The following is a 24814-nucleotide window of genomic DNA, read 5'->3' as shown; positions in this document are numbered from 1 at the left end:
TTGATATAAAAAGTTGGTCTTACTTAAACAACACCTTTGCTTTTTTACATTAGGATGCATTTACTATTTAAGTAGAAGCTGAAAAGAAAATGGATATATGTGCTGCCACAATATAGTTTCAATTTAATGACAATGCATTTAGATGATTAAAAATATTTCAATTATGCTATAAAAAAGATCATATAACTATTCATTTCCCCTTTTGTCTAAACATAATAAAATAAATCCCATAATTAAGAATTAGGTAGAGTCAGTCAGATTAATGTCTTACACCTTGTATCAGTAAATGGGCAGTGCATTCTTTCTCATCTCTGAAACACTACTGATAAGGACACACAATATTCAAACTTGTCAGTCATAAAAATAAATAATACGATAATAAAAGCCATCAGTATTTCTAAGTACTAATACATTTAAACATTTTGTTACAGCTTGTCACGTAATGAAGACAAAACCATTGAGTAAGCATTTTGGTGTGTCACATTTACATTATTTCATCCTTATTTCCTAAATACTATTTCATCATTAACTTCTCGTGAAATCAGTGCACAAGGCTGGGAAGTGCATTGCGTTTAAAATCAAATTCCCTGCTGTCTTATGTACTAACACAAAGCAAACAATTTTCTCAAAAGGAATAATTACCATTGCCTCCATCCTCCCCGCCCTCTCACATCTTCATTTTTCTGGTTTCACTACTTTTTTTCTATCAGGTAAGAAACTTCAGACAAAAGGAAAAAAAAAAAAAGATGCAGTATAACTTGGGACAAATCACTCATACCTGCTGGAAACCTGAATCCTGCAGTGAAACCACTCTGCAGAAGAGGCATGTGCAAAAGGAGAACAACACCCCCTTCCTTCTTCACTGGCCTGTATCTATGCACTGGAGCCACTGCAATCAGCATGAGCCTGTGTGGGACTCAAGTTGGGAGGCAAGGACAAGTCAGCCAGGCTACTCAGACTCACAGAATCATAGGGATGATTTGGGTTGCAATAGGATCTTGGAGATTGTCTAGTTTCAAAGCCCCTGCTGCAGGCAGGGATACCATCAACTACACCAGGTTGCTCAAAGCTCCATCTAACCTGGCCTTGAACACCTCCAGGGATGGAACACCCACAGCTTCCCCAGGAAATCTATTCCATTCCCTCACCACCCTCAGAGAAAAGATTTTTTTTCCTGATATCTGATCTAAACCTACACTTTTTCACTTTGAAGCCACTCCCCCTTGTCCTGTCACTACATGCTCTTGGAAAGTCTTGCCCCATCTTTTGTGCAAGTTCCTTTCAGGCCCTGGAAGGCTACTATTTGTCCTCCCTAAGTTTTCTCTTTTCCAGGCTGAACAATCCCAACTCTCTCAACCTTCCCTTACAGGAGAAGTGCACCATCTCTCTGACCAACTTGGTGGCCTCCTCTGACTTGCTCCAGGTCAATGTTGGAGACCCCAGAGCTCGATGCAGCACTCCAGGTCAGGCCTCACCAGGGCAGAGGGGCAGAATCACCTCCTTCACCCTGCTGGTCATGCTGCTTTTGAGGCAGCCCAGGATACAATTGGTTTCTGGGCTAAACCAACCTGTACAGCACAAGGGTCTGCCTTTCCTTGAGCAGATGAGAGAGTAAGCACTTGCCCCAGGGGCTGAGCAGAGAAGGCTGCCTCTCCACTGCTGCTGAGAAGCAATAGACATTTCCCCCATTTGATTTCCTCAGCTCCTGAGGAGCTGCAGCAAAAGGCTGCTCATTATGGCAGTCTTCAGGACCATGCCAGTCCCAGAGAGCAATGCAGCAGCCTTGTGGCTGCTCTAGCTTCACCTTGGTGCAAGGACAGTAGCAGAGAGAGCAGAGCCAAGCTCACAGCCTCTCTTTGCCCGGGCAGGGTGAGGTGGTTTGTGCTAGTGTTGCAACACAGAAAGATTGACTGGCAGCAGCCTGAATGAAGATCTATCATGGCAGTCTTGTTAAGCCACTGAATCACAGCTGCTGCTTGCCACTGTCCATTCTCAGTATGCTTTAGTATGCTAAAGTGGAGAAATGAGGGCAAAAGAAACAGCAGTGTGTATGAAAAAACACATGTTGTGCCTTTATTCAATTTTAAAATGGACTCTTCCTCAAAGTGCCTTTACATAACACACATGGAAACTTTGTCATTATTTATATAAATATATCAAAAGGAAAAAATATTTTTTAAAAACCACTATTTTGGCTCAGTAAAATACCCTTCCATTCCTAAAGTTAGGAATAACAAGTAGCAGTTCTCCTTCAATCTGTTCCAGTCAGCAGAAGTAATTAGGAGGATTGAGGTCGCTGGAACTCTGTTGGCTGGGCTGCATGACTGTGAGCTGTCAAGGTGAAAGCACAAAGTCAGTGTTACACCCTAGTTCTCAGAGTACAAATACCATAATGCCAGTGTCTGGTCCTCACATTTGATACAGGGATCTTCTTAAAGAGTTTTGTGACCAAATCATAGAGCTTCTGTCCTATTTGATTCTTCTATCAGTGTGAACCATAACAATTAGCCTTGTTCAGATGGCTGTCAGTAACTTCAGATGGATCTCAAGGCTCTTTTAGCCTACAACAGGCTGCCACTGAACACACACCATATTTAAAGGCAGACTGCATGAACAGTAGTAAGTAAATGTGGCACTTCGTGACTAGGACTGATTGCCCCTTGACACTTCTATTGTGACTAAAACACAGAATGAAAAAAGACTATGAGCATCTGCATAGGTCTGTACATACATGACATTCATCAATACAACACTTCAGTACCATAACAGTTTGAATTAGTCTGACATTTCAAATGCACTTTCCTCCCTTCCTCTTGAAATCAGAGATTCTTATTCCATTCTGGCCAAACACACACATAACTCACAATGCTCAGAAGGCACTGTCTCTCAAAAGCACTGTTTCTGGTTTCCAGCTCACACTTAATTTAGTTGGGAAAAGAACTTACTTCCACTGGTTTTGTCACTTATCAGCCAGAACAGTTTTATTTGGTTGAGTATGGAGGCATAAGGAAATTGCTTGAGCCATGAAAGAAGAAAAGCCAACACTGCAGTGTGTAAATGAATAGATGAATTCTGAAGGTTGCAGAACATATTTTTTTTCAGACAAACAAGTGGAGACACCAGAGGGAAAATTTCTGCCTAATACTGTATTAGCAAGAGTCTTCAATCAGAGCTTGGAAAGTGATGGAGGTTGACACAAAAGTAAGTTGCTTGTTTCAAGATAAAGAAGCTGCAAGAGAAAATATAGGTTGGAGTTTGAATGGGAGGAGAGCAAAAGGTGCTGCAAGAAAGAAGCTGATAGGACATAACAATTCAGAGTTGCAAGCAGCAGTAACAGTCAATTCCTGAGGCTTCCCTATACAACAAGATCTTACAACCTAAAAGCATAACGTTCAAGGACAGACTGAAATTACATGGGGAATTTGGCTCTCATCTCCTGTTTCTATAAAATTAATAGCTGTAAACATAGCATTAAAGAGGTCTGATGAATTTTTCTAATAGTTCAAAATAATTCCCTGCCCCAAAAATGAATTGATCACTGCAAACTACATCATTGCCTACAAGTCAATGAGTTAACATTTAGGGCATACAAAATACTATTAAAAAAATTTTAATATGAAAGGATTCAACATTTTACACAACTTTCTTTCCCTTTTGTTTGGAAAGCCGTGACTGCAGCCTCCAGCACACAATCATCTCAGATTCCTTACATATCAGAGCAGAGGGAAAGGAGAAAAGCAAGCAGCTGCAGGGGTAACTCAGGGGCATCTCTCTCTCTCTCTCTGTGCCCCTTGACATGATCCCTTAGGTTAAGGTGGATCAAGTCAATCATCCTGTACCTCCCATGACAGACTCTGTGTCATTAGCCAATTGTTCCACTTGGGTAAATAAATATATGAAGACATTTAACTGGAAAAGTTCTCTGGAGATTATATTTTTGACTCAATACAGATTACAAAGGTATTTTTACAATATCTGCATGTGACAAGTGACTAAAAATGGCATTGATCTTTCAAATGTAAAAAAAGATCAAGAAAGAGTATTTAAGCTTTGTCAGGTTCAACAGCACTTTTAGAGGGCTGGAGTTGTCTCTTACCTTTTCTCCTGGATGTAAATTCTGTGAATTCTCCTGGATGATAACACCCTGATGCAGTAACACGGGGATTTATCTTTCCGCAAATTGAACAAGGCAAATAACAAACTTGTAACAAAGAAAAGGTTTGTGACGTTTCAGTAAAAAAAAAGAAACAAACATTTACTGGCACCAACCATGCACCTTGTGTAATATCACAACAATAATTAGTGTAATTCCCTTCATATTGAAACTTTAATTGCAGGAAAAAAAACACCAAATTTTCTTCACTGGCTTCAAGTTTTTGACAATTTTTTGTCCTTTCATTTTTAATACAAGGGAATTTCATGGAATCATTCTTGGAAAAGTACTTGTGTATTTCCTACATGTGCTACTGATGATATTTCACTGTGTTCTGTTGATCCAGTCAGAAGTAAAAAAGATTCACACCTGTAGATTAAACTGTAGTACCTTCACTCCAGTGAATCTGGATGACATTGCACAAAACAGATACATGGGACCTTCAGTCAATCCATCACCAACTGTGTGAACTGAATCAGTCATTAAGTGTCATTTCTCATTTGTTATTTAAGGCAAATTCAAGTCTTTTGGTAACAAATGCAATTGTGATAAAGAGCCACTTTTTCTGGATGGCATCTGGTAGCGCACTTTCTTCCAGAATCTGGTTCCTGCTGAGTGGGACCTTTCTGAAAAGTCCCCTTTCCATCGGATAACCCCGTGCTTTTCCTTTATATATCTGATGGATTCTGGCATGGTTGCATAATCTTGTATTTTTTCAAGTTCAATGAGAATGACTTTAATGCCATCTTGGATAAGAGCACTATGCAGGGCTAGCTGCTTTTCAGACTCATCTTCCAGAATGCTGTAACAGGAGGGCTCTGGTACTAAAACAATTATCACTCTCCTACTTTGATGGATTTTTTCATCAGCAACGCTGATCACAGCTGTAGAGAAAAAGGTTGTGCAAAATTAAGGTTGTACATTTCTATTTTCTGTTACCAGTATTCTGCAGCTGGTTCATCAACTGTTTGATATTTAAGCTGACACACTTTTCATCAAAATAGGGAGAGGATATGAGCATGCAAGTAGTTACCTTGGGTTAGCCTACCATAGAAATCTGGCCAATGCAACACAATCTGACCCCACCGGAGTCTGTGTCTAGATCCTTGTTTTGCAGAAACAGAGAGGAGCTACCAACCATCTACTACTTATCTTGCTAATGCCATTTTATTACCATCATAGGTACAAATGCAAAATAAACCCAAGTTCCAGAACCAAAGGAGCTTTTTATCTTAAACAATCTGTTTCTGATGTGCTCAACTGGTTTTGTTCCAGTAAGTGGAAGAGAAGAAAACGATTCCCCCCATTAAAGGCATTCCAGTCAGTTAAGTCACAAACAGTGAAATATGGGAAATACCACACAAAAACCCCATGGCTAAACCCTGAGAACAGACTATTGCATTTTTTCAAGCTGAAAAATTTAAGCAGCACTTTAGATTCTACTTCTCTGAGAACCCTTCCTTCTCAAACCATTATCAAAATCCTTCAACTGTAAAAAAAAAAAAAAAAAAAAGAAAAAAAAAAAGGTCATTTGATGATGGGAAATATATTTAGATTTTTAGATTCCCATCTGACTGCTTGTTTCTCAGTTCTATTTCCAGGTCAACAAGAAAACTCAAGTCAAATTAGTCTTCCACTAACTTACCTTCTCCTGGTAAATCATCTCTCCCAAGTATGAAGAGCTTATATCCACACTGCCTTTCTAAGACCTCTGGCAGTATCTTCAGAGCAAAAATATCTGATGAATACAAGCAGCTTTCTCTGTTCTTTGGATACAGAACATAAGCATCATAGATCTTCTCATCTGAAACTAAGGAGTGAGCAATAGAACGTCCATAAAAATAAATTCTAAAGATACAAGAACAAGCAAGCAAACAAGCAACATCGCTAACCTCTGGGGGGTTTTCCCTTACTTGAATCATTGTTTTAGGTCCTAATCCTGCTATATTAGCTAAGCATGTATGATTATACAAAGCCTGATATATTTATAGCATCAGGCCTTCTAGAATTCAGGATGCTGAATCTGAATAGGCACATTACTGAATTATTTGAAAAACAAAGGACCCAGTGATACAACTGATACATAAAATTCCATTTGCCATCATACTCATAGGTGGTGTTGCAACCTGGAGTTTCAAACCATAGCAACCACTTAGACATGACAACAAAACCAAATTAGGCATCAAATTTCAAGATCTGAATTGTTTTGGATATTTTTGATCAAACCTTTCAGAAAGACATAATTTAAAAGACTTTGAAGAAAATCTAAAAGAATATCAATACCTCCACAAGATACATGGCTATAGAAACAGAAAGTATCTCCTCTCAGATGGCTGGAAATTACCCATACTTCAGCATACTCTCATAGACAACACCCCATCAACATTTTTTTGAATGCCAGGAAAGTAAAATTTCCAGAAAGTAAAATAATCACAAGTGCCTTTAAATAGGAAAGAAAACAAAGTTGTATTTTCCCTGTTTCATCTATAGAAAATAAAAAACACATAACGCTTTTATTGCATTACTGTTTCCTGTTACAACAGTAATTAAAAGTGATCTGAAAAACTGCTGTCAGAGCAGTATTCAAACCGCTAGAGTGGGTCTTCAGAAAAGAAATGATAGTTCTGGATTCCTGGAAAGTTGCTGATTTTTTTTCCTGTAGATGCTTTTGTCATCCAAACTAATTCTAAACATCCTAAAAACAATATTATCCTTTCAAAAACGCCAAGGAATACCAATCATGATCCATGAGAATAACTCACTGCTTTGCAAGTAAAGGTGAGAGCTCAAAACAACACTCAGCACTATTACATAAACATACCTTTTTTCCCCAGGAAAGGATGGCAGGAGTCCCGATACCAAAGCACAATATCAATTTTGAAGATCTTGTAGATAAAGAGAGTAAAAAATACTGAAAACACCAAGGAAACTCCTCCTCCAATTAAGTACCCCTGAATGTTTCGAGCTGCAGCAGCATAGAATAAGAAAGAAAACAAATAAAGTACAACTATAAGCTAAAACCACGGAAAGACGAGGAGTGCTCAAAATTGTTTAATCATTAAAATACTTTTGTTTTAAAAGGAGTGAAAGTACAGGACAAACTGTTTAATATATGCTATTTGACATTACTGATATCTGAGAAGCCTACTTTTATCTTTCAGAGAAAAAATACTTCAACAATATGATAAATGAGGCTACTCTTCAGCTGAAACACCAAAATAAAATATTGACATATAACCCAGCACAGCAGTAGAATGAGAATTCTTATACAAAATTCTATCAGTCAGAAAGCAAGGAAGTCAAAGGTGGGGAGGTGATTTCCTGACCTGCTAATCTCCCCAGACCAACTAGCTTTCCATTGTCTCTGCCCCTTCAATGACCTGTCAGCGAACCTACTCATTTACTGTCCTTAAAACAAACACCCTCCACAAACTGCATGTTTTAGTCAATGCTTTAAAGAAATTCTGAAGTTAAATCCTACCCCGACAATCTTTATGAAGAAATTATAGTCATGTAACAAGCTGGACCTCATATTTACTTTAGTCACAAAATACTGAATGGGAGAAGACAAAGCAAATCAAAAGCACTATTTTCTTTCATCTTGCTAAGAATGTGACCAAAAAAATCACAAAGAAAGGTACTGAGATGCACTGCCCATTTTGCATAAAAGTATATCACACAGCTTTAATTCTAAGTAGGGCATTGTAAAACTAACTGACAAATAAGTCAATGATCACCACTTTATCAAGAAGAGATCTCTTACCTGGGTGTTCCAATTTGATGTAGGCTGTAAATTGTTGAGAACCATATATAAAGTGGCAGAAGAACTTGTGAGCATAGTCCTTTACTGTCACTTTTGAAATGTTAAATTTTGTTCCAGATACAGCAAGTCCATGAGGCAACCCCTCTCTGTCATAAAAAACAGGTACAAGGAAAACATCTGTACATAATTGAGTATCTATGCTGAATATGAGACAGATTCATCTATCCACAAATAAAAAGACACTAATTTTTTTTATCTCTATAAACCTAAGAAAACAGTGACGCACAGTAAATATAATTCTGTAACTAACAATTTCATGAACTAAAAACATACTGGTATTAGTTGTTTCAGGTTTTTTTGGGTTGGGTTTGTTAGGTTTTTCCCCCGAGTTGGACAGAGTGCACCATTAGCAGTTTTGCAGGTGACACAAAACTCAGAGGGATGTCTGATACAACTGCCAGCATCCAGAGGAACCTTGATAGGATGGACAAATTAAAAAAAAAAAAAAACAAAAAAACCTCATGAAGTTCAAAGCAAAATGCAAATCATTCATATGAGCAGGAGTAACCAGATCGCCGGCATCCTGGACTGCATTAGAAAATGCGCTGCCAGCAGGTTAAGGGAAATGGTCCTTCAGTGATGTTCAGCACTGGTGAGGTCACACCTCGAGTAGTGGGGCCAGTTTTGGGCTAGTAGTGGGGCCTAGTGCAAGATATGGATGGATTTGCTGGTGCAGTAATGTGACAGATAAGGAATAGGAGCATCTGTCAGACAAGAGAGCAGGGACTGCTCAGCTTGGAGAAGAGAAGGTTTGGGGGCAGGGGATGGATCTCATCAATGTGTGTTAACACCTGATGGAAGGAAGGAGTGGAGAAGAGGGAGCCAGGCTCCTTTCAGTAGAGTTCACTGACTGGACAAGAGGCTATGAACACAAACTGAATGACTTTCCCATCTGAAATTCCACCTGAACACTTTTTTTACTTCAGGGTAGTCAAACACTGGAAGCTAAATGTCCTGCAACAAGAGTTTCTACTTTGTGTTCTTGAGGATTAGGAGCTGTGTCTGTACTTTAAAAAGGACCATTTCAACAAATAAAAATAAGTTGGGTGACTTTTTATTTTGGAACAATCTATCTTTCCCATATTAATGAGAGAGGACAAGCTTTACGTACTATTGAAAAAAAAATCCACATAAGAAAAAATGCATAACTAAGCATTACAAAATTGTATTTCACAATAGCATTATAAAATCTACATGATTGCTTCATTCTATTTGTATCAGACACAGTATTTTTATGTTATTCTTTAAAACTAATAAGTAATAAGAACACTTGTGTTTGATACAGACTTCTAATCAGCCTTTCAACGACTAGTGACATTTGACCTGTAGTCTACTTTGTAATGAATTCACTGTACATAACTGCAGATTACTTCACCTACATAGGCACTACAAATTCAATGTATACTTACTCATAAAACTGTTCCCTGTAGGTTTTGTCAAAGATATCAACATCCTCATCATTAACTTGCCAGAATGGAATCAAGCCATTTATGCCACTTGATATGTTACACTCCATAACTACGCGAGAGCCTACAAAAAAACAATTGTAAACACAGAAACTGAAGGTCTTGCAATAGGAGCAGAATCAAGTGATGAGGGAACAGCTGGGAAAAGGAGGGAAATAAAAGAAACCTACTTACTTTATGAAAAGCAAAGTCCTTTAAACTCATCCAGAGTTGGATGTCTACAATCTGGGTATAAATTCCACCCTAAATGTAAGGGTCTAAATGCTCACATCTGCATACAAGCTAGGTGTCTAAGCTAGTAACAGAGTTCATCTCTACTGAAGTCCACTCACATTAAAGTTGATACCTTAACTGAATAACTCTCCAGACTCCACTGAAAGATCTCCAGGGTGTAACATCAGTTGCATGTACACCTATGGTGACATCTGAGATGCTCTCAAGCATCCAAGGTATCCATATGGAGTTGTCAGACAGGACTCCAGATCTTCAAGAAAACCGCACTGCTAGAGTAGCCAGACCACCCAAAACAGTACTCTTTGTGTAGGCAATGAATTGAGCTTCTGCTGATACTGGCTTGAGTTAAGGACCTCGGATCATATGCACGTACCCATGTGCAGACAACCTACATCTGGGAGCTAAATCCCATTCTTAGTGACCATGCATATCTTTACACCAAATCAGGATCTTTTGGCCAGCACTGTCCACTGGGATGGTTTCTGATTATCACCCTTTACTTCCAGAGCAAGCTCACCTGTCACTCAGCTCCTTTGCCACCAAGAGTCCAGATCTTACAGAACACCTCAGTACTAAGCAAGCCAATCTGCAAAATGTATTTATTGCCAATGTACCTCAGTGAGCTCCATGTACAGGAAGGTAAGCAGCTTTCTTGGATTCCTTTCCTTCTGTATTTTACCCATGGAAGTTAGGATTTGATAGGAGAAGATGGGCTCTCTCAGCTGGCCTATGTAAAGATCTTAGTCTTTCATTTCCTAGAACCGCATCAGATCTAGATGCTTCCACCAAGGGATGGTCTCTAACAAAAGTATGGAATAAACCTTTAGCTCACATGGAAAGCAGTTACTTAAACAAGAGTTCGCACAGAAATCAGAAATGCTGCCTGATCTCTTCCCTCATGTCCTTCTACCATAACAATACATTTTTTTTCAGATGTGATTCAGTGCACTGCACAATTATTAAAAAAAAACCCTCAAGCACTCCATGCCCACACATTCATGAATGCACTGTTAAGTTTCTACACCACCTTCTGCTACTTCTCATTCAAAAATCATATACTGTTTCCATAGAAGTGTTCATGCAGCAGCTTAAAGATTCTGCCCCACAGCCAGACATGCAGTAGAAGGTTTTCTTTTTTTCCCCTCATTCCATTGAAGATACTGGACAGAGAATATTGAATATTTGAACGGCAATGTCATTTTAAAACAAACAAAACTAAATCTCATCAAATTCCTTCAAGAAGTGTCCCCCCATGTGTCCCTGTAATAGGGAATCATTTGTAGATTTCAGTAGTCACAATAAACCCACTTTGTGGCTGGAGTCTCCTTTTAATCTCACTGTGGCTATCACTTTAATGTCTGTAAGGCAATCAAGGTTTGCTCATCCTAGATGATCCAAAGCACTGAACAATACAACAGCACAACTTTTAATTAATGCTGTGTCCAAGCTGTAACAAATATGGGCCAAATTCTACAAGAAGGCGTCTAAACAAGTTGTCCTATAACACAGTCTTAATGACTTAGGCTGAGAGTCACAGCTAGCCCCTAGACTAATAAATTGCTCAGAAAATACTATCAAGGATTGAAAACAACCTTAACACTACCTTCAGTAAATTTAAGAGCCTGCAGATCAGATTCCTCCTGAGTAGAGGCTGCATCAGTAAGAGCTTTTCTGAATTAAATGAGATAACTACCAGTCAAAACTGGGGATGAGACTTACATGATACTTTCATGGGTGGGAGATACAGTACAGGGAAGCCCAACTGTAATGGTACTTCATTTCTTCCATAGTTACAGTTACAAGGAAAAAGTCACATTTTCACACAAAAATTAGGGTTATGTTAGGTAAAATAATTACTATGGAAAGTCTCCCTATTTTATTCAAAATCTGGTGAATAAATTTCTTCAACAGTGAAAGAACTGAAAGTTTTTCAGGCATGTATTGTTTGTAATGAAGACAGAGAAGATGTAATTACCAGAAAAGAAAGGGCTGCTGAGCGATTCCAGATTATTTCAACAGAATTAAATAACTATCTGAAGACCACAGGACTGTAAGCTTTTAAAATAATACTTGTATCAGATCCTGAATATTCTCACTGTTTAAAAACAAAGCCTTCTGGACTTTGGAAGAACGTAATTTCTGTTAAAGCACATTCACATTCAATTCTGGTCAAAATCCACCAATCCCCACCAGAACCTAGCAACTTCAGAATAAGCCTTTATCTTTCACAAGCTATTGAGGACGAAAAGAAAGGAAAAGGAAAAGGACAAAAGAACTACTAAAACCCCAAAACAACCCTAAACACACACACACACAAAACCCACCAGTGTTTCAGTGCTGTCCAATTTAATTCCATATATACTGAAAGTTAGAATTTGGGACAGACAAAAATGTTTCACATGATATAAAAAAACCCACGAAGCTTTAATAGGAGAAAACAACACCTGCTGCACACAATTTACAAGCTCAATGTCAGAAAAAGCAACAGCAAAAGTAGATGTGTTATGTGAGATTCCAGGAGGGTGATGCACATAAAAATAATCCTCAATGCTCTGGCCTAACCTCCCATGTGGTGTCAGAGTCCAAATGCAACCTTTTCTCAGAGCTTCTCTAACGATCTAATTCCTCAAAAGATTACAAAAGTGTTTCCTGTACTAAGAAATTCTAGTAAACAGCCAATCACGCTTCTCCAAAATCAGTTAAAGCCCTGTTAAATATTTTGTTTGAAATGCCCCCTTTAAGTGATTTTTAAAAATACAGTTTAAGCAGCTCCAATCTCATTCTTCTGGACTTTGTCAGGAGAACACAACTGTCTGATATGTGGTGCACTATAAACACATGTAACTTTGCTTGTGAAAAGACTGTAACACTATATACTTGGCCCAGAGAATTACAGAACAACTGAGGTTGAAAGAGAGGTCTTCAACCCAATTTCCCGCTCAAAGTATGGCCTGATTCTGAAGTCAGGTCTAGCTGCTCAGAGACTTATTCAGTCAGGTTCTAAAAGCTCTAAAGACAGACATCACAACTTTTCTGGGCAGCCTGCTGCACTGCCCAGCTGTCCTCCCTGTGAAGAAGTTATTCTTCATACCCAGAATCTCTTATTTAAGAAATTTCCAAGATAAACAGTACCTGGGATATGCATCAACTACCAGCTCACTGCTTCACAAAAGATCAGTATCCAAAACCTGTATTACCCTAAAACAAGGAATAAAATCCAGGTTGTGCAGAGGGAAGGGAGACAGGAAACATACAGAAAGGAAAGAGCTACTGAGCAGGTCAACTCCTAGCAATCCTAACATGCTACATGTACATAAACCATACTTTCAGAGATACTGAGGATACATCAAGACACAAACACTGAGAAATGGTAAAAAGGACAGATGGAAATAACAGAAAATAAATAAACAAATAAATGCATCTTGCACAACACTGCTGATCAAGAGACTCCAATCTTAGGCACAGTTACTTCACCCCATAAATTATTTGTGGGAATCATGTTCTATTATCTATCATCTGTCTTCCAGATATTCTCAATCCACATACTTATCTCCCAGTCTTGCTGAACTCTGTGGAACTGTTCACATATCTTTTCAAAAAGACCAGGAGCTTATTTGTTTCATTAAAGTTAATGATCTCTTAAATAGTCACTACTTACCAAGTTCTACTTCAATTGTATTGTTTCTTGGATAAATAAACTCTGGTTGCATCTGCAGTGGTTTTTCTAACCAAAACAAAGGAAAATAAAATCTTCAGGCAGGAAAAGATCCACAACTCAGTTCAACTGACAATAGTTTTAGTTTTTCAGTGGGTTTGATTTTATTGTTTGGTAATATTTTACTGTGATACTAACTACAAGTTTCAAATTTACAACAGAAATGTCTCATAAGATATTTGTTCTACTTTCTCCAAGTTATTCTCTTTTAGCTTCCAAGTAAACAAAAACAAAAAAAAAAAGCTTTAAAATGCTTTAAAAAAATCTCAAATTTACTGATAGCAGACATGAAAGTAGCACAAAACCAAGAAACAGAGACAAAACCAGAAAACACAGTTAACTTCTTCAGAGATGGATAAAGAAGAGAAAAAGGATTGTATCAACGACTTCCTAGATAAGATAAATATTTCTTTAACTAAAAGTTTAAAAAACCACATACTTAAACTGGGCTGGAATCATATCATTCTGCACCATGTACAGACTGGTTGCCAACAACCCACTGTTCTTATATCTCCTATATAAAGTCAAAATTTTGGTTTAACCTAAAAAGATGGACCTGCTGCCTCCAGACAACTATTCTGATAGGACTTATATCATGTTACTAGTCAGGTAACCAGCAACATTGCCCACAAAGACATAATCACAATGGTAAGTGCAATAAATTACACTACTGGCAGAGTGAGACAGCAGAAAAGCACAACCAAGTGCCAACAGTAAGCCAATCCCTTCCAGAGGAAGATTTATTAACTTTTTATTATTTATACAGCTTATCACATCTCCTTTCCCATCAACGAAGAAGCAAGTTCACCGACAGGGCTTCAAGCAAGTAATTTGCTGAGATAGTTTCAGAAAAAAAGAAATCTTCTATTTTTAAGTTTATTTACTTTAATGGTGCACTATTTGTTTTGGCAAAAGCAATGCCTCCACCCCAGGAACTACTGCTTTCTTCTAATTCTCATTCCTGACCCTGCATTACTCATTTCCCCATGACAATTCTTCCTCAAAAGCAATGCTCAAGGGTAGCAACATGCCACACTGCCTTTCAATTTTATGTTCAGGAATAAATTAAAGAAGACTTACAACTCTAATTTCACAGAGCTGAAAAGTAGTGTGCCAAATATCTTATGTTTACAGCAGAGCAAAAAAGAGAATAACCTCACACACTCACCTTTAACCTCTAGGCTTATGGTTCTTGAAACATTAAATTGTTTTCCCATATATGTGTACACCATATGGCACGTGTAGTTTCCTCTGTCTTGCACAGTTACATTGCGAATCAAGACAGCATTTTCACCCACTGCCAAAAGAAGTCGCTTGTCTTCAAGAAATCCAGGTTTACAGTCCTAAACACAAAGGTACCTGTGACTTAAAGGGAACTAAAACAATCTGACAAATCAGTTACTGTACTCTACTGAAGATTAAAATATTTGGCAAACATTGAGTTCTTTGAAAGTCATGATGTGGGTTCTTTTCCAAGCATTACTACAGTCTAACAAAGTCTGATAACATCTTGCTCATTTGCACTTTTAAAAAAAATCACTGCAGCCAACCCTTTAAGTTTTCAAACACTGTGCTTTAGTTCACAGCCTACATTAACAGCTTGACAGTTTTCTATCTCAGGTGTAGCAGAAGTTATTACACATGCACCAGAGTTTATGAGAACACATGCCTCCACCCCTACTTCGCTATGATGAAAGAGCTGCTGCAGCAGTGCCTCCTGCTGTTTGGGTGTATCCCCATTTCTGTGGCAATGCAAATTCTGGGGAAAAAGCTTCCTTCTCTTCCTCAACCCAAAAGCAGTGGAAAATCTCTTCACCTCAAAACATGTATAGGTGCTGCACATAGGTTATTTAACATGTATAGCCCCATGTAGCTGCTTTAATACCAGCATCAGAATTAGGAGTTGAACTGTATAGATTTTTTACCCTAAAATAGATAAAATACATGTTTTCAAGCTTGCACAGTCTACAGAGCATTTTCATAGAACCAAAGTAAGCAGCATAAGAATACTACAGTGTGGTCAACAATGCCTAATATTCTGAGAAACTTAAATAATTATGCAAAGCCTTCTATTTACAGAAACATACAAGTTTAAAAACCTATTATCTACATAAAATAATCAAAGGATAAACCAGAATTGTACAAATCTTATTGACACTCACGCTGTACTCAAACTGTAGAGAAAATAAACCTTCCCTTCCAAAAGCTGCTTTTCAGTTACTTCATAAGACATTTTAAATAATACATTTTGCAATTTGTATATCTGAAATACATATGCTCAGTACCTTATACCAATTTACTTCAGGCTGATAATTGTCTTCATTTTTAAATTGTTCTAGATCAGGGCATATAATCTTTCCAGTATTTGTGCTCGTCACTTTTTGTTCAAACTTCATTTTTCCATTAAAACACAATCCATTGTCATTCTTAAAAACTGTTAAGTTTATAGTTTTTTTGTTAGATTGGTTAAGGCTCCTGTAATTAGAACAGCAAACAAGTCATGTAATTAACAGTGCGTTATTTCTAGCAAGTAAGGAAGACAGACTTCAGCATCTCTACCAGTCTTTCCTCTAGAACACCCCTGCTATATTCCCTCAGTTTGTAAACACCATTCTTAGCCTCTCAGCCTCTGTTTCATGTGAAGAGATGGGAATAAGCCCTGAGTTCATGCTCTGAGCAGAAATGGAATTTGCTCTGGACACATGAGAGGGGATGTCAGGACTTCTCAGAGCTGCAGTTAAGGCTTAAGTGTCTGATGCACAAAATGTTGCTTACAGTGAATACGACTGAACCTTAGCAAGTTTCTTGTTCTGCTGATATTATGCAAGCCAAGGATGTGAGATGCCCACAGGAACACAAATAACTAAAACCATATCAGGAAAGGCTAAATTAAAATTATGCAGCTGGGTAGCTTTGAATGGATTACATGTCTTTTGACTTCCAATTTTGGTTTCATGGTAAACTCCAGTGAAGGAATGTACCTAGGACATTGGAAGATTTTGCTGATCATTCACAACCCAAACCCCTCCAACACAACTCTATGCACACCAGTACACATAACTACATGCTACTAAATCAAATTTAGGGCCACCTGAAAAGTCTGTACTGGCTATTCTCAGCGTGTTGTGGCAACATTATGAGAAAAGAACATTTTATATCTGTATTCCTAAATTTAATTTCCTGTTCAGCACACAGTGAATTTCAACTATTGTAAAAAAGATTTGACAACCTAAGTAGTGAAGTCCAGTGCTTGGCTAGATTGATCTAGCCAGAGCTTTAAAGTACTAAAAAAGCTAGACATAGATACTTTTCAAAGAATCTATTCCTTTTTCAGTTTTCTGTGCACTCAGATCATTTGAGTAGTAGTAGAGACACATTATTTTCAGTCTCTAAACCTGTCTAACACACTGCTTTGCTCTTTTAATGTAGTCTCATTTTTTGACCAGTAATGGCAATATTTTAAAATAAATCATAAAACTGTTTTTAGCTTTTTAACTTGTGGATTTCTAGTAAGACTTCCAAAAAGTTACTAAACTCCCCAGAAAGTCTGTGGTGATAAAATGCACTGTTTACTCCTCTTAGCCTTGTCCTACAAAAAAACCAGTGTTCTTCTGATCTGTCAGTATCAAACAGCAATTTGAACACAGAAAGAGCCAAAGAGGTTAAGGCATTTTCCTGTGACATTACACTTCATCCAAAACAAACAAAACAACCAACCAGCCCCACAGACCATTTTTAGTATTGTCATGCTTTAAGATAAACAGTCTTCTGTATGAACCACTTCTGCAGTACCAAATGCATGGAATAGCAAAGAAACACAGGCAGCATGCAGAAACTAAAGGCATGGTGTAAACAGCGCTTTCAACTGATCCAAGTGCTTTATCTAAAACAAGAAGTTTTGTACACTCAAGTTTCCCTTGCAAGCACCAGCAATCCACTTGTTTCCCTTCTTACCTTATATTGCATTCATAAAGTCCAGAATCTTCCAGCATAGCAGGAATAAACCAAAGCAAGCCCTCTCGCTGGTGGATCCTGGCATCTCTCTCTGTGGTCACTGCTGTAGCACTACCATTTTTATACCATGTCAAATTGTAATCAGAGTGAAGCACTGGCAATGTAATTATTGGGCAATTAATAGCTATAGGCTCTCCAACAAGCACAAAGTAATCACAAATAACACACCCTTCTGTTAAAAAAAAAAGAAAAAAGAAAAAAGAAAAAAAGGGAAAAAAGATCAATGCTTTTAATTTCTATACTTTTATGTTTAAAAAGTATAACACCCATTCCAAGTTACACAGAATTACGGTATAATTACACAGAAAAACTTTCTGTAACAATTTACCATTAAAACATCATGTTAAAGTAGCCAGCAACAAGCACGTGCAAGTCAAACAGCCTCATTGCAAACCAGAGTGTAAGAAGATCCATGGGATTCATCAGGCTACTTCAAGCTTCTCAACTTACCTGCCATGTCCTTGTTATTTAACCATGCTAGTACTTTTGCAGAATTTCCAGAGTCTTAGAGTAAATCCTATCTATGTAAAGCACAGAGCAAACAGCAGCAGTGCTCAGCTCCTGACAGTATTCTGCCAGTAGGACTGAGGGGCCAAAAAAAAAAAAAAAAAAAAATCAGGGAAAAAAAATGGAGAGAGAAAGGATTTAGATAAAGAAGTCGTGTGACCATCATGTATTATTTCCTTCCTACATTTTCACCTTTAACCAGGAGGCCCATTATTCAGAACATCACAGAAAAAAGCCAATGTAAACATCGTTTTTATAATTATGCCTGTGTAATGAGTTGACAGGACAAAATCATGCAGTTTAGGAAGCATTTCTTTCAACACCAGCCAAAAAAATCAGAGAAAAAAATGACAGATATCGCAAAAAGTTATCAAGAGACAAATAGGCAAACAAAAACTTACTGGAGAATACTACTGTAGCACAAACAGAGATGACCCTTTGGCTATAAAGCAGATTGTAAAACCTTCAAGCTTTTGCATACATTTTTCCAGAGAAGCTGCGGATGCCCCATCCCTGGAAATGTTCAAGGCCAGGCTGAATGGGACTTTGAGCAACCTGGTCTAGTAAAAGGTGTCCCTGCTTATGGCAGGGGTGTTGGACCAGTGACTGATAATCTTTAAGGACCCTTCCAATCCAAAGCATTCTGTGATTTTATGTCCAACACTGAATTTTTATGAAACTGCAAAACATCAGGTAGAACTGATTTTACAAATCTTGCTGAATGGCTGTACAAATACAAAGTTAATCTATTCAATTTTAAAATAACTAATCTTTCAAATATCACTGCCTTCCCATTTAAAGACTTCAAGTAGGTCTCCATATAGTTTAACCTAATTCAGACACATTAGCATTAGACTGCTTATGCCAAGAGTAGCATAACAAGCATAATTAACTTTTATAGTTCTAAACTTTACTGAAATACCGGACCTATTGTTAAAAATATTACTGACTTAATTGTAAAGAAAACTCAGCCTTAGTGCTTTCAGGACTAGACACACAGAATGTCTCATGAAGAAGGCACTCTATAGTTAACCTTAAGTCAAGGAAGCCAATCACTTTGGGATTCCTTCATAAGAAACATGCAGAGGCTAATCAAAGCCTCAGAGCCGTAAATTTCTGTGCCTACATTTTAAAAAAATTTATCTCCATTTGTCTATGACATCCCCCATGGAATTTGAACCTAGCAGAGGCATTCAGCTATTGTCAATATGCTAAAGCAAAAACAAACCCCAAACTCATTACTTGTTCTCAGTAACTCTTTCCTACTAAATACACACATCTCATGCAGATTTTCTTTTTTAAAATAGTAATTCCAACAAAGCATTTAACCTACCAGCACTGAAGAGAGGTATCAGTACAATGAGATGACCAATGAGCAAAAATATTGATGTCATATTTTGCTGCAAACCAGAAGTTTTTTCAATTGGTGTGGTAAGACTGTTCAAGCTGCACTGCCCTCTGCACCCTGCACTACTCCTTAAGAAAAAAAAAAAATCAGAAGAAGCATTAGTCATCGTGGGGAGGGAAAACATGGATTTGGTAATTTAGCCCCAGTCACTGAAGATTTCAACTACAGCAACTCTTGGCCTTCACAAACAGCTGCTCAGTTTTCAGCTTTCTACTAGAACTTTTCCTGGAACTAGAACTATCCCAATGGAATAACTCTTGCATAAGTGTAATAGTCTTTTACCAGCATAGTTAAACAAACAAACAAAAAATATACCACAAAACCCTCAAGCAAAGAAAAATTATACTAGCATAGTGATTTAAGCTATAATGCATAATTTAAAAACAAGCTTGATTAATCTACTCTTCTTTCCAAATGCTTTCAGGAGTCACAGAGATGTACAGGGTTTCCTTCTTTGGACTGTTCTTATACAGGTGAAGAAGCTTTTAAGAGCAATAACTTGCAGTTCTTTGCAGAAGGACAAGTATACAGTAACTCCATTGTCTGTCACTTAAAACTGGCATCTAAAGCCAAATGTAGAAACCACAGCTAATGTGAACTGCTGCGGTCAGACACAAAAAAAATTGTCCAAGAATTGTAGTTTCAATTCACACCTCAGGTCTTTTTTTTCAGTTTTCTCCAACAAAGACAGGACTGAACACACAACCACTGCCCTCATAGCCCACAAGTGGCTTCTGTGAAACTCTGAACCTTAATCAAGTCCTGCTTCCCTCTCAGATGCACCAGCATTTTTTTAGTAAGGTGTCATCAGAGATCTCCCCAAGCTTTCTCAACCAGGTGGAAAACAAGTAAATCCTTCCCCTTCTGGCAGTCATTGTAGGCTAAGGTCTGCATTCAGTGGCCTTGGCTTTCCTCAGCTTTTGATTGTTTTGCATGCTGCTGCCTCTCACTCTAAAGCAAGCTGGTCTCACATGTACAAGTCCATTGCAAAACATTTATTGCACATGTCCTAGTTAATATTTCCCTTCTACCCAGCTACAAATGGCAAGATAAGGAAGCAGATAAGTTATTCCATGAAAAAGAAAGCCATGACTTACTTTTATATCCAATGTAATTCACTTCAGTCGCAAATAAGCCACAGGAGTTCTTTCTTTTGAAGCATTTCATATGCAGAAGTTCTGGGTATTAGTGAGGGTCACACAGTGCAGAGCTCAATAATTTAACATAACAGTCTCCAGGTAAATAGCTCTTTTGGACACTTTATGTGACTAAATCCTCATCCCACAGTGCTTATTTAGTTGCCTTGTAAGTGCTTTTCCTGTATCTTGCCAATGAGCGGGTCATAATTTTTGGAGTTTCAGTTTACCTATAAAAAGCAGAGAAAGGGAAAAAACATTTTACAAAACATGTCATTTGGACAACAGCATACACATACAAAACTAAATTTTCTACAGATATCCCAAATGTAAAAGCAGGAGCATGTCCCTGTACATCAGAGTGATGACTTAAAAGAGCAACACAACTTGCAGTAGAGACTGACCAAGAATTCTAGCAAGTATCTTCAGGAAAAGAAGTTTCTGTCAAAAACAACACAAGGTTACACATCTGTCAAGCAACTTTGTAAGACAGGTTCAACGACTAAAAGGAAACAAATACTTAAATTTAGGGCAAGATAATAATCTAGCATTATAATAAGGGTATTCTGACATGGACTCAGTGACCACAAACTTTTGTCCTTGTGTCTCCTTTCCAGACAATCTTGCAAACTGCAGAACTGCAGAAAAGTTGTATCTATAAGACAAGCCCATTATCCAAGGCATTCTGGTGAAGCTACATCAAAATGCAAAGAAGCCTGCAATACTTAGGTCTTTGCAAGCTAAATTCCAGTTCGACTTTCAGACAGTATTAACTGTTCTAAACCTATAAACTGTTCTCAAGCAGAAAGTGTATTTCTTCAAGTAACGGCCCCAACTTTTACCAAAGAACAGCAGGAAGCAAACAAAAACAGTATCTGTAGCTGTAAATAACTGGCCCCCACTGGTTGACTCTACAACAGTGAAGTGACACCTATTCATTCCGTTCCACATCAAACTGGAGACAAGAGTGTATCCAAGCCCCAGAGAAAAGGGCAGACTTATCAATATTCAAATAAATTACAGTACCTTCTTTCAGTATCAAGTGGAAGTTCATTTCACAGTCCATACTTTGAATACTTTTTTATGTCATTTTAACTCCTGATACCTGTCAATATGAAGCAATAAGAATTTTAATGTGATCCATTTTTTATTTAAATTCAAATTAAGTTATTAAGTTTCCAGTATCATTCTCAATGTACTGTTAGGAGGCATTTAAAAGAACCTGATCAGCTCATGCAGACAAAATAATATTTATCAAAAAACAGTGATGTAAAGTATTAAAAAAAATTAAGTCTTAATCTCAGGAGGAGAGTGGAACCCAGTAATACCAAAAAATAAGTAATAGGTGTCTCATTTCTCATAAAATATGTGAATTAAAATATCTGAATTAAGGATTCTGCATTCTAAAATACTTTTGTGCAAAACCTTTTAGCCCGTTGTTTAAGTATCTAAACATGTACAAATGGTCCAAGTCAATTAAGTGCACAGTGCTGCGTTTCTGAAAAAGAAAAGCAAACACATCCTGCAGCCTTCTCGAGTCCCTGAAGAAAATCCTATAAACCTAAGAGCTGCTGCTGGAAGCACACGAGAGCCTTGATTCAGCTTGGTAACTTTTCATGGATCTCTCCTACCAAGCTGTAGCTCCCCAGGCTGCTGCCAAGCACCGTCAAGGCTGTGACCAGCACAGGTCTGGGACTATCAGAGCAGCAGCTCCTTCCTGGGTAGGACACAGGCATCTCTTTCACCCAAAATCTTGCTCTTGTCACACAAGCAGTTAATAAAGAGCCCCGGTCTGATCATCGTTATGCAATAAATAAATACAGAAATAGTTTTTGTAGTGTTTTAACAGGTCAAGAGGATTTACGGCAAGCATTATCCCGCTTCCTGTTACAAGTACTTTGAAAAATGTGGCAGCGTTAGCACTCCTACAGCCTTCATTTGTCCATCGTACTTCCTACCTGAGCTTGTACAATGCGATACACAACGAGGAAGCAGACACGAAAGCAAAATAAAAAATTCCACGGAAGCTATTTGAGACCATAAAAACCAAAAACCAGCAGCCACAAAGACTGGGAGACTGCGCCAGCACACTCCGCAGAAACATACCCGGCCTCAAAACACAGCTGAAAGCAACAAACCCAGGGGCTCGGCGCTGGTTTTCTGGAAGCCGTCAGCACTGCACCTCACCTGGGCAGGGCACCCCCACAGCCCTAGGGGCGGCAGCCCGGGGGATGCCCCCAGCCCCGCTCCCCAGGCAGCCAAGGAAGGCAAACGGGCCCCGGCGCGGCAGGAGACACGCGGGGAAGGAAAAGCCCGGCCGGCCCCAGCCTGCACCCCTCAGCCCACCCAGCCGCCCTCCCCTCTCCTCCCCGCCACGCAGGCGGCACTGGAAGTCGAGCCGAGCCCAGCCCAGGGACTGAGCGAGGCACGGTTCCCACAGAGACCACCGCCCTGCGCTCACCTCCCTGCGCTCTCCGCCCGCTGCCCCTGCCCGCTCCACTAGCGGGGCGGGGGCAGCGCTCCCCACCTCGCCTGGGAGCCACAGCCACCGCCTCCGGACCGGCCCCAGACCGCCCATAGACCGCCTCCGGACCGGCCCCAGACCGCCCATAGACCGCCTCCGGACCGGCCCCAGACCGCCCATGGGCCGCCTCCGGACTGGCCTGGCCGGGCTTGGCGGAAAGGGTCGGGAGCGGTGAATGGCAGCGGGGAAGCGGCCAGCCCTGCGGAGCCCCGCCGAGTCCCGAGGGCGTGCAGCAGCTGGCCCAGGGCGAGCCGGTCGTCACGGCGGCCTCCTCTATGACCTCCTGCGAGGCATCTCCCCGCAGCTTGGCTAAGCCCGTTTTCTCGGGCATCAGCCGGCTTCCTTTGACCGTCACTCCTGGGTTTAGCTCCCCTTCAGGCTGTGATGCCCTGGGCTGGCGAGCAGACTTCAGCGCAGTTCTCGCTCAGGCTGCCCTCGGGGCTTATGGCAAGCCTTGGCTGGGCTGACCTTGGAAAGAACGCATGAGAGTTCTGTGGCCAGATCAGCGCCCGGCTTTGCTGCAGAGCAGAACTGACTCGGCAGCCTGGTGGAAGTGGAGACATTTCATGCATTCAAAGAAACAGGTTGTAGCTGTTCACCCCTTTGCACCCAGGGCATGCCAGACTTAATCATGCCTGCTCTAGGAAACTGTCACCCAGGAGAAACCAGTCCCTGGCAATCCATCACTCCACTCATGAAGTGAGTCCAGGCACTGTCACGTCTGTCTGGTATTCACCGAAACAGGCAATGTGAGTTTCTGCTGCCACCATTCCTGTGCTCCATCCCCTGAAGTTGCTCACCTTCTCTTTTTAGAGCAGACCTCTATTTGCACTTCACCATGTAAGCTGAACTTGGAAACAGATAACCTTTAAGGTTCCTTCCAAGCCAAACCATTCTTTGATTCTATGACTCTAAGTGTTTACGTTTTTTCTGGTTTGATCAGCTATCCCTTCCACTGTGCCAGGATATCGCTTTTTTGGTTCAAACAATAGATTCTTCTTTCAGGTTTGTGTAGAAACTCTATACAGTTCTCACTGTTTAGTCTGGTGATAAAGCTAAACTTATTCAAGCAGAAATTGAATTTTCCAGGGTGAAGTTTCCCTGGAATTGTTTCCTTGTCCATAGTTTTCAGAACCTTTTCCCCCTGTGCTTGCCTTCATCTCCCACATTTTGGTTCCCATAAGCTTATTTTTATTCACTCCTCAAAGACATGACTGTAGGGCATTCAGTGATTCCTTATCCCCATATCTGCTTTTGTTCAAGATCCACATTCATTAACTTTATTTACATTCTAGTTGAAGTAAACATACATTTTAATGGGAATAATAAAAATGTAATGTAACAAGAAGCTTCAAGCTGAAGTTTGAACAATTTCCAAATGAGTGTGAAAGGACTTTCCACTTGATTATGAGTTTGAAAAAATGTGGGAAGGCATGTTTTAACTTCTTAAATGGTAAACAAGAGCTGTGATCCAGATTCACAGAACTATTACCCTTTTCCAAGTGGAAAGCTTGGACTTTTTTGTAGTAGAAGGGTTAGCTTTCTTCCCTCTTGGTTTCAACACTAATTTGAGGAAAGAAAGGATTCTCATACTGCTTCTTCCATGTTTGCAGTATCAGGAGGAAGGGCCAGCTTGAGTAATGGAGCTCTCAGGGAGGAAAGCTGTGAAATGTAAATGGGGAGAAAGCTCTTTATGAGCTAAAAGAGTAAACTTCTATTCCTATTACCGTGTGTTTTTAAGCCTTTGCAAACTCAATTTTAGCTGCACAAAATACTTTTTAATCTGCTTTTGCCTTCACTGGTTTTGATGTTAAGGTGACTGGCTCTACCAGGG

The 24814-nt window shown here is 39.3% G+C and overlaps 1 protein-coding gene across 4 annotated transcripts; it reads right to left on the bottom strand.

Annotated features, from left to right (window-relative positions):
* Positions 1-2047: 2047 nt before the first annotated feature.
* Positions 2048-23061, bottom strand: LOC103812363 (interleukin-1 receptor type 1-like). Of its 4 annotated transcripts, XM_030234474.2 has the most exons (15): positions 22918-23061; positions 21483-21561; positions 20418-20686; positions 19246-19388; positions 17346-17577; positions 15677-15866; positions 14560-14734; positions 13335-13400; positions 9386-9506; positions 7917-8062; positions 6975-7118; positions 5799-5963; positions 4097-5037; positions 2946-3229; positions 2048-2331 (listed from the first exon to the last, which is right to left on the bottom strand). In XM_030234474.2, the coding sequence occupies exons 4-13, from the start codon at positions 19304-19306 to the stop codon at positions 4661-4663; spliced, it is 1677 nt and encodes a 558-aa protein (XP_030090334.2). In that variant the 5' UTR covers positions 19307-19388; positions 20418-20686; positions 21483-21561; positions 22918-23061; the 3' UTR covers positions 2048-2331; positions 2946-3229; positions 4097-4660. The 4 variants fall into 4 exon arrangements, with proteins under 4 accessions (XP_030090334.2, XP_009083667.2, XP_018764451.2 ...); XM_009085419.4 differs by lacking the exon at positions 2946-3229; XM_018908906.3 differs by lacking the exons at positions 2946-3229; positions 22918-23061 and adding an exon at positions 22563-22858.
* Between the last annotated feature and the right edge of the window lie 1753 nt (positions 23062-24814).

This window comes from Serinus canaria, chromosome 1, assembly GCF_022539315.1.
Source record: "Serinus canaria isolate serCan28SL12 chromosome 1, serCan2020, whole genome shotgun sequence".
Lineage (NCBI taxonomy): Eukaryota > Metazoa > Chordata > Aves > Passeriformes > Fringillidae > Serinus > Serinus canaria.
Note: the sequence above shows the minus strand (reverse complement) of the source record. Positions and strands in the feature narration are given on the sequence as shown.

Excerpts from the sequence above, each read along its gene's own strand:
- LOC103812363 (XM_030234474.2), bottom strand. The coding sequence starts at position 19,306 with ATGACATCAATATTTTTGCTCATTGGTCATCTCATTGTACTGATACCT. Across the intron at positions 13,401-14,559 it reads CATAAGCCTAGAGGTTAAAG|AAAAACCACTGCAGATGCAA; the intron begins GTGAGTGTGTGA and ends TGTTTTGGTTAG. Across the intron at positions 8,063-9,385 it reads TACAGGGAACAGTTTTATGA|AGAGGGGTTGCCTCATGGAC; the intron begins GTAAGTATACAT and ends TTTTTATGACAG.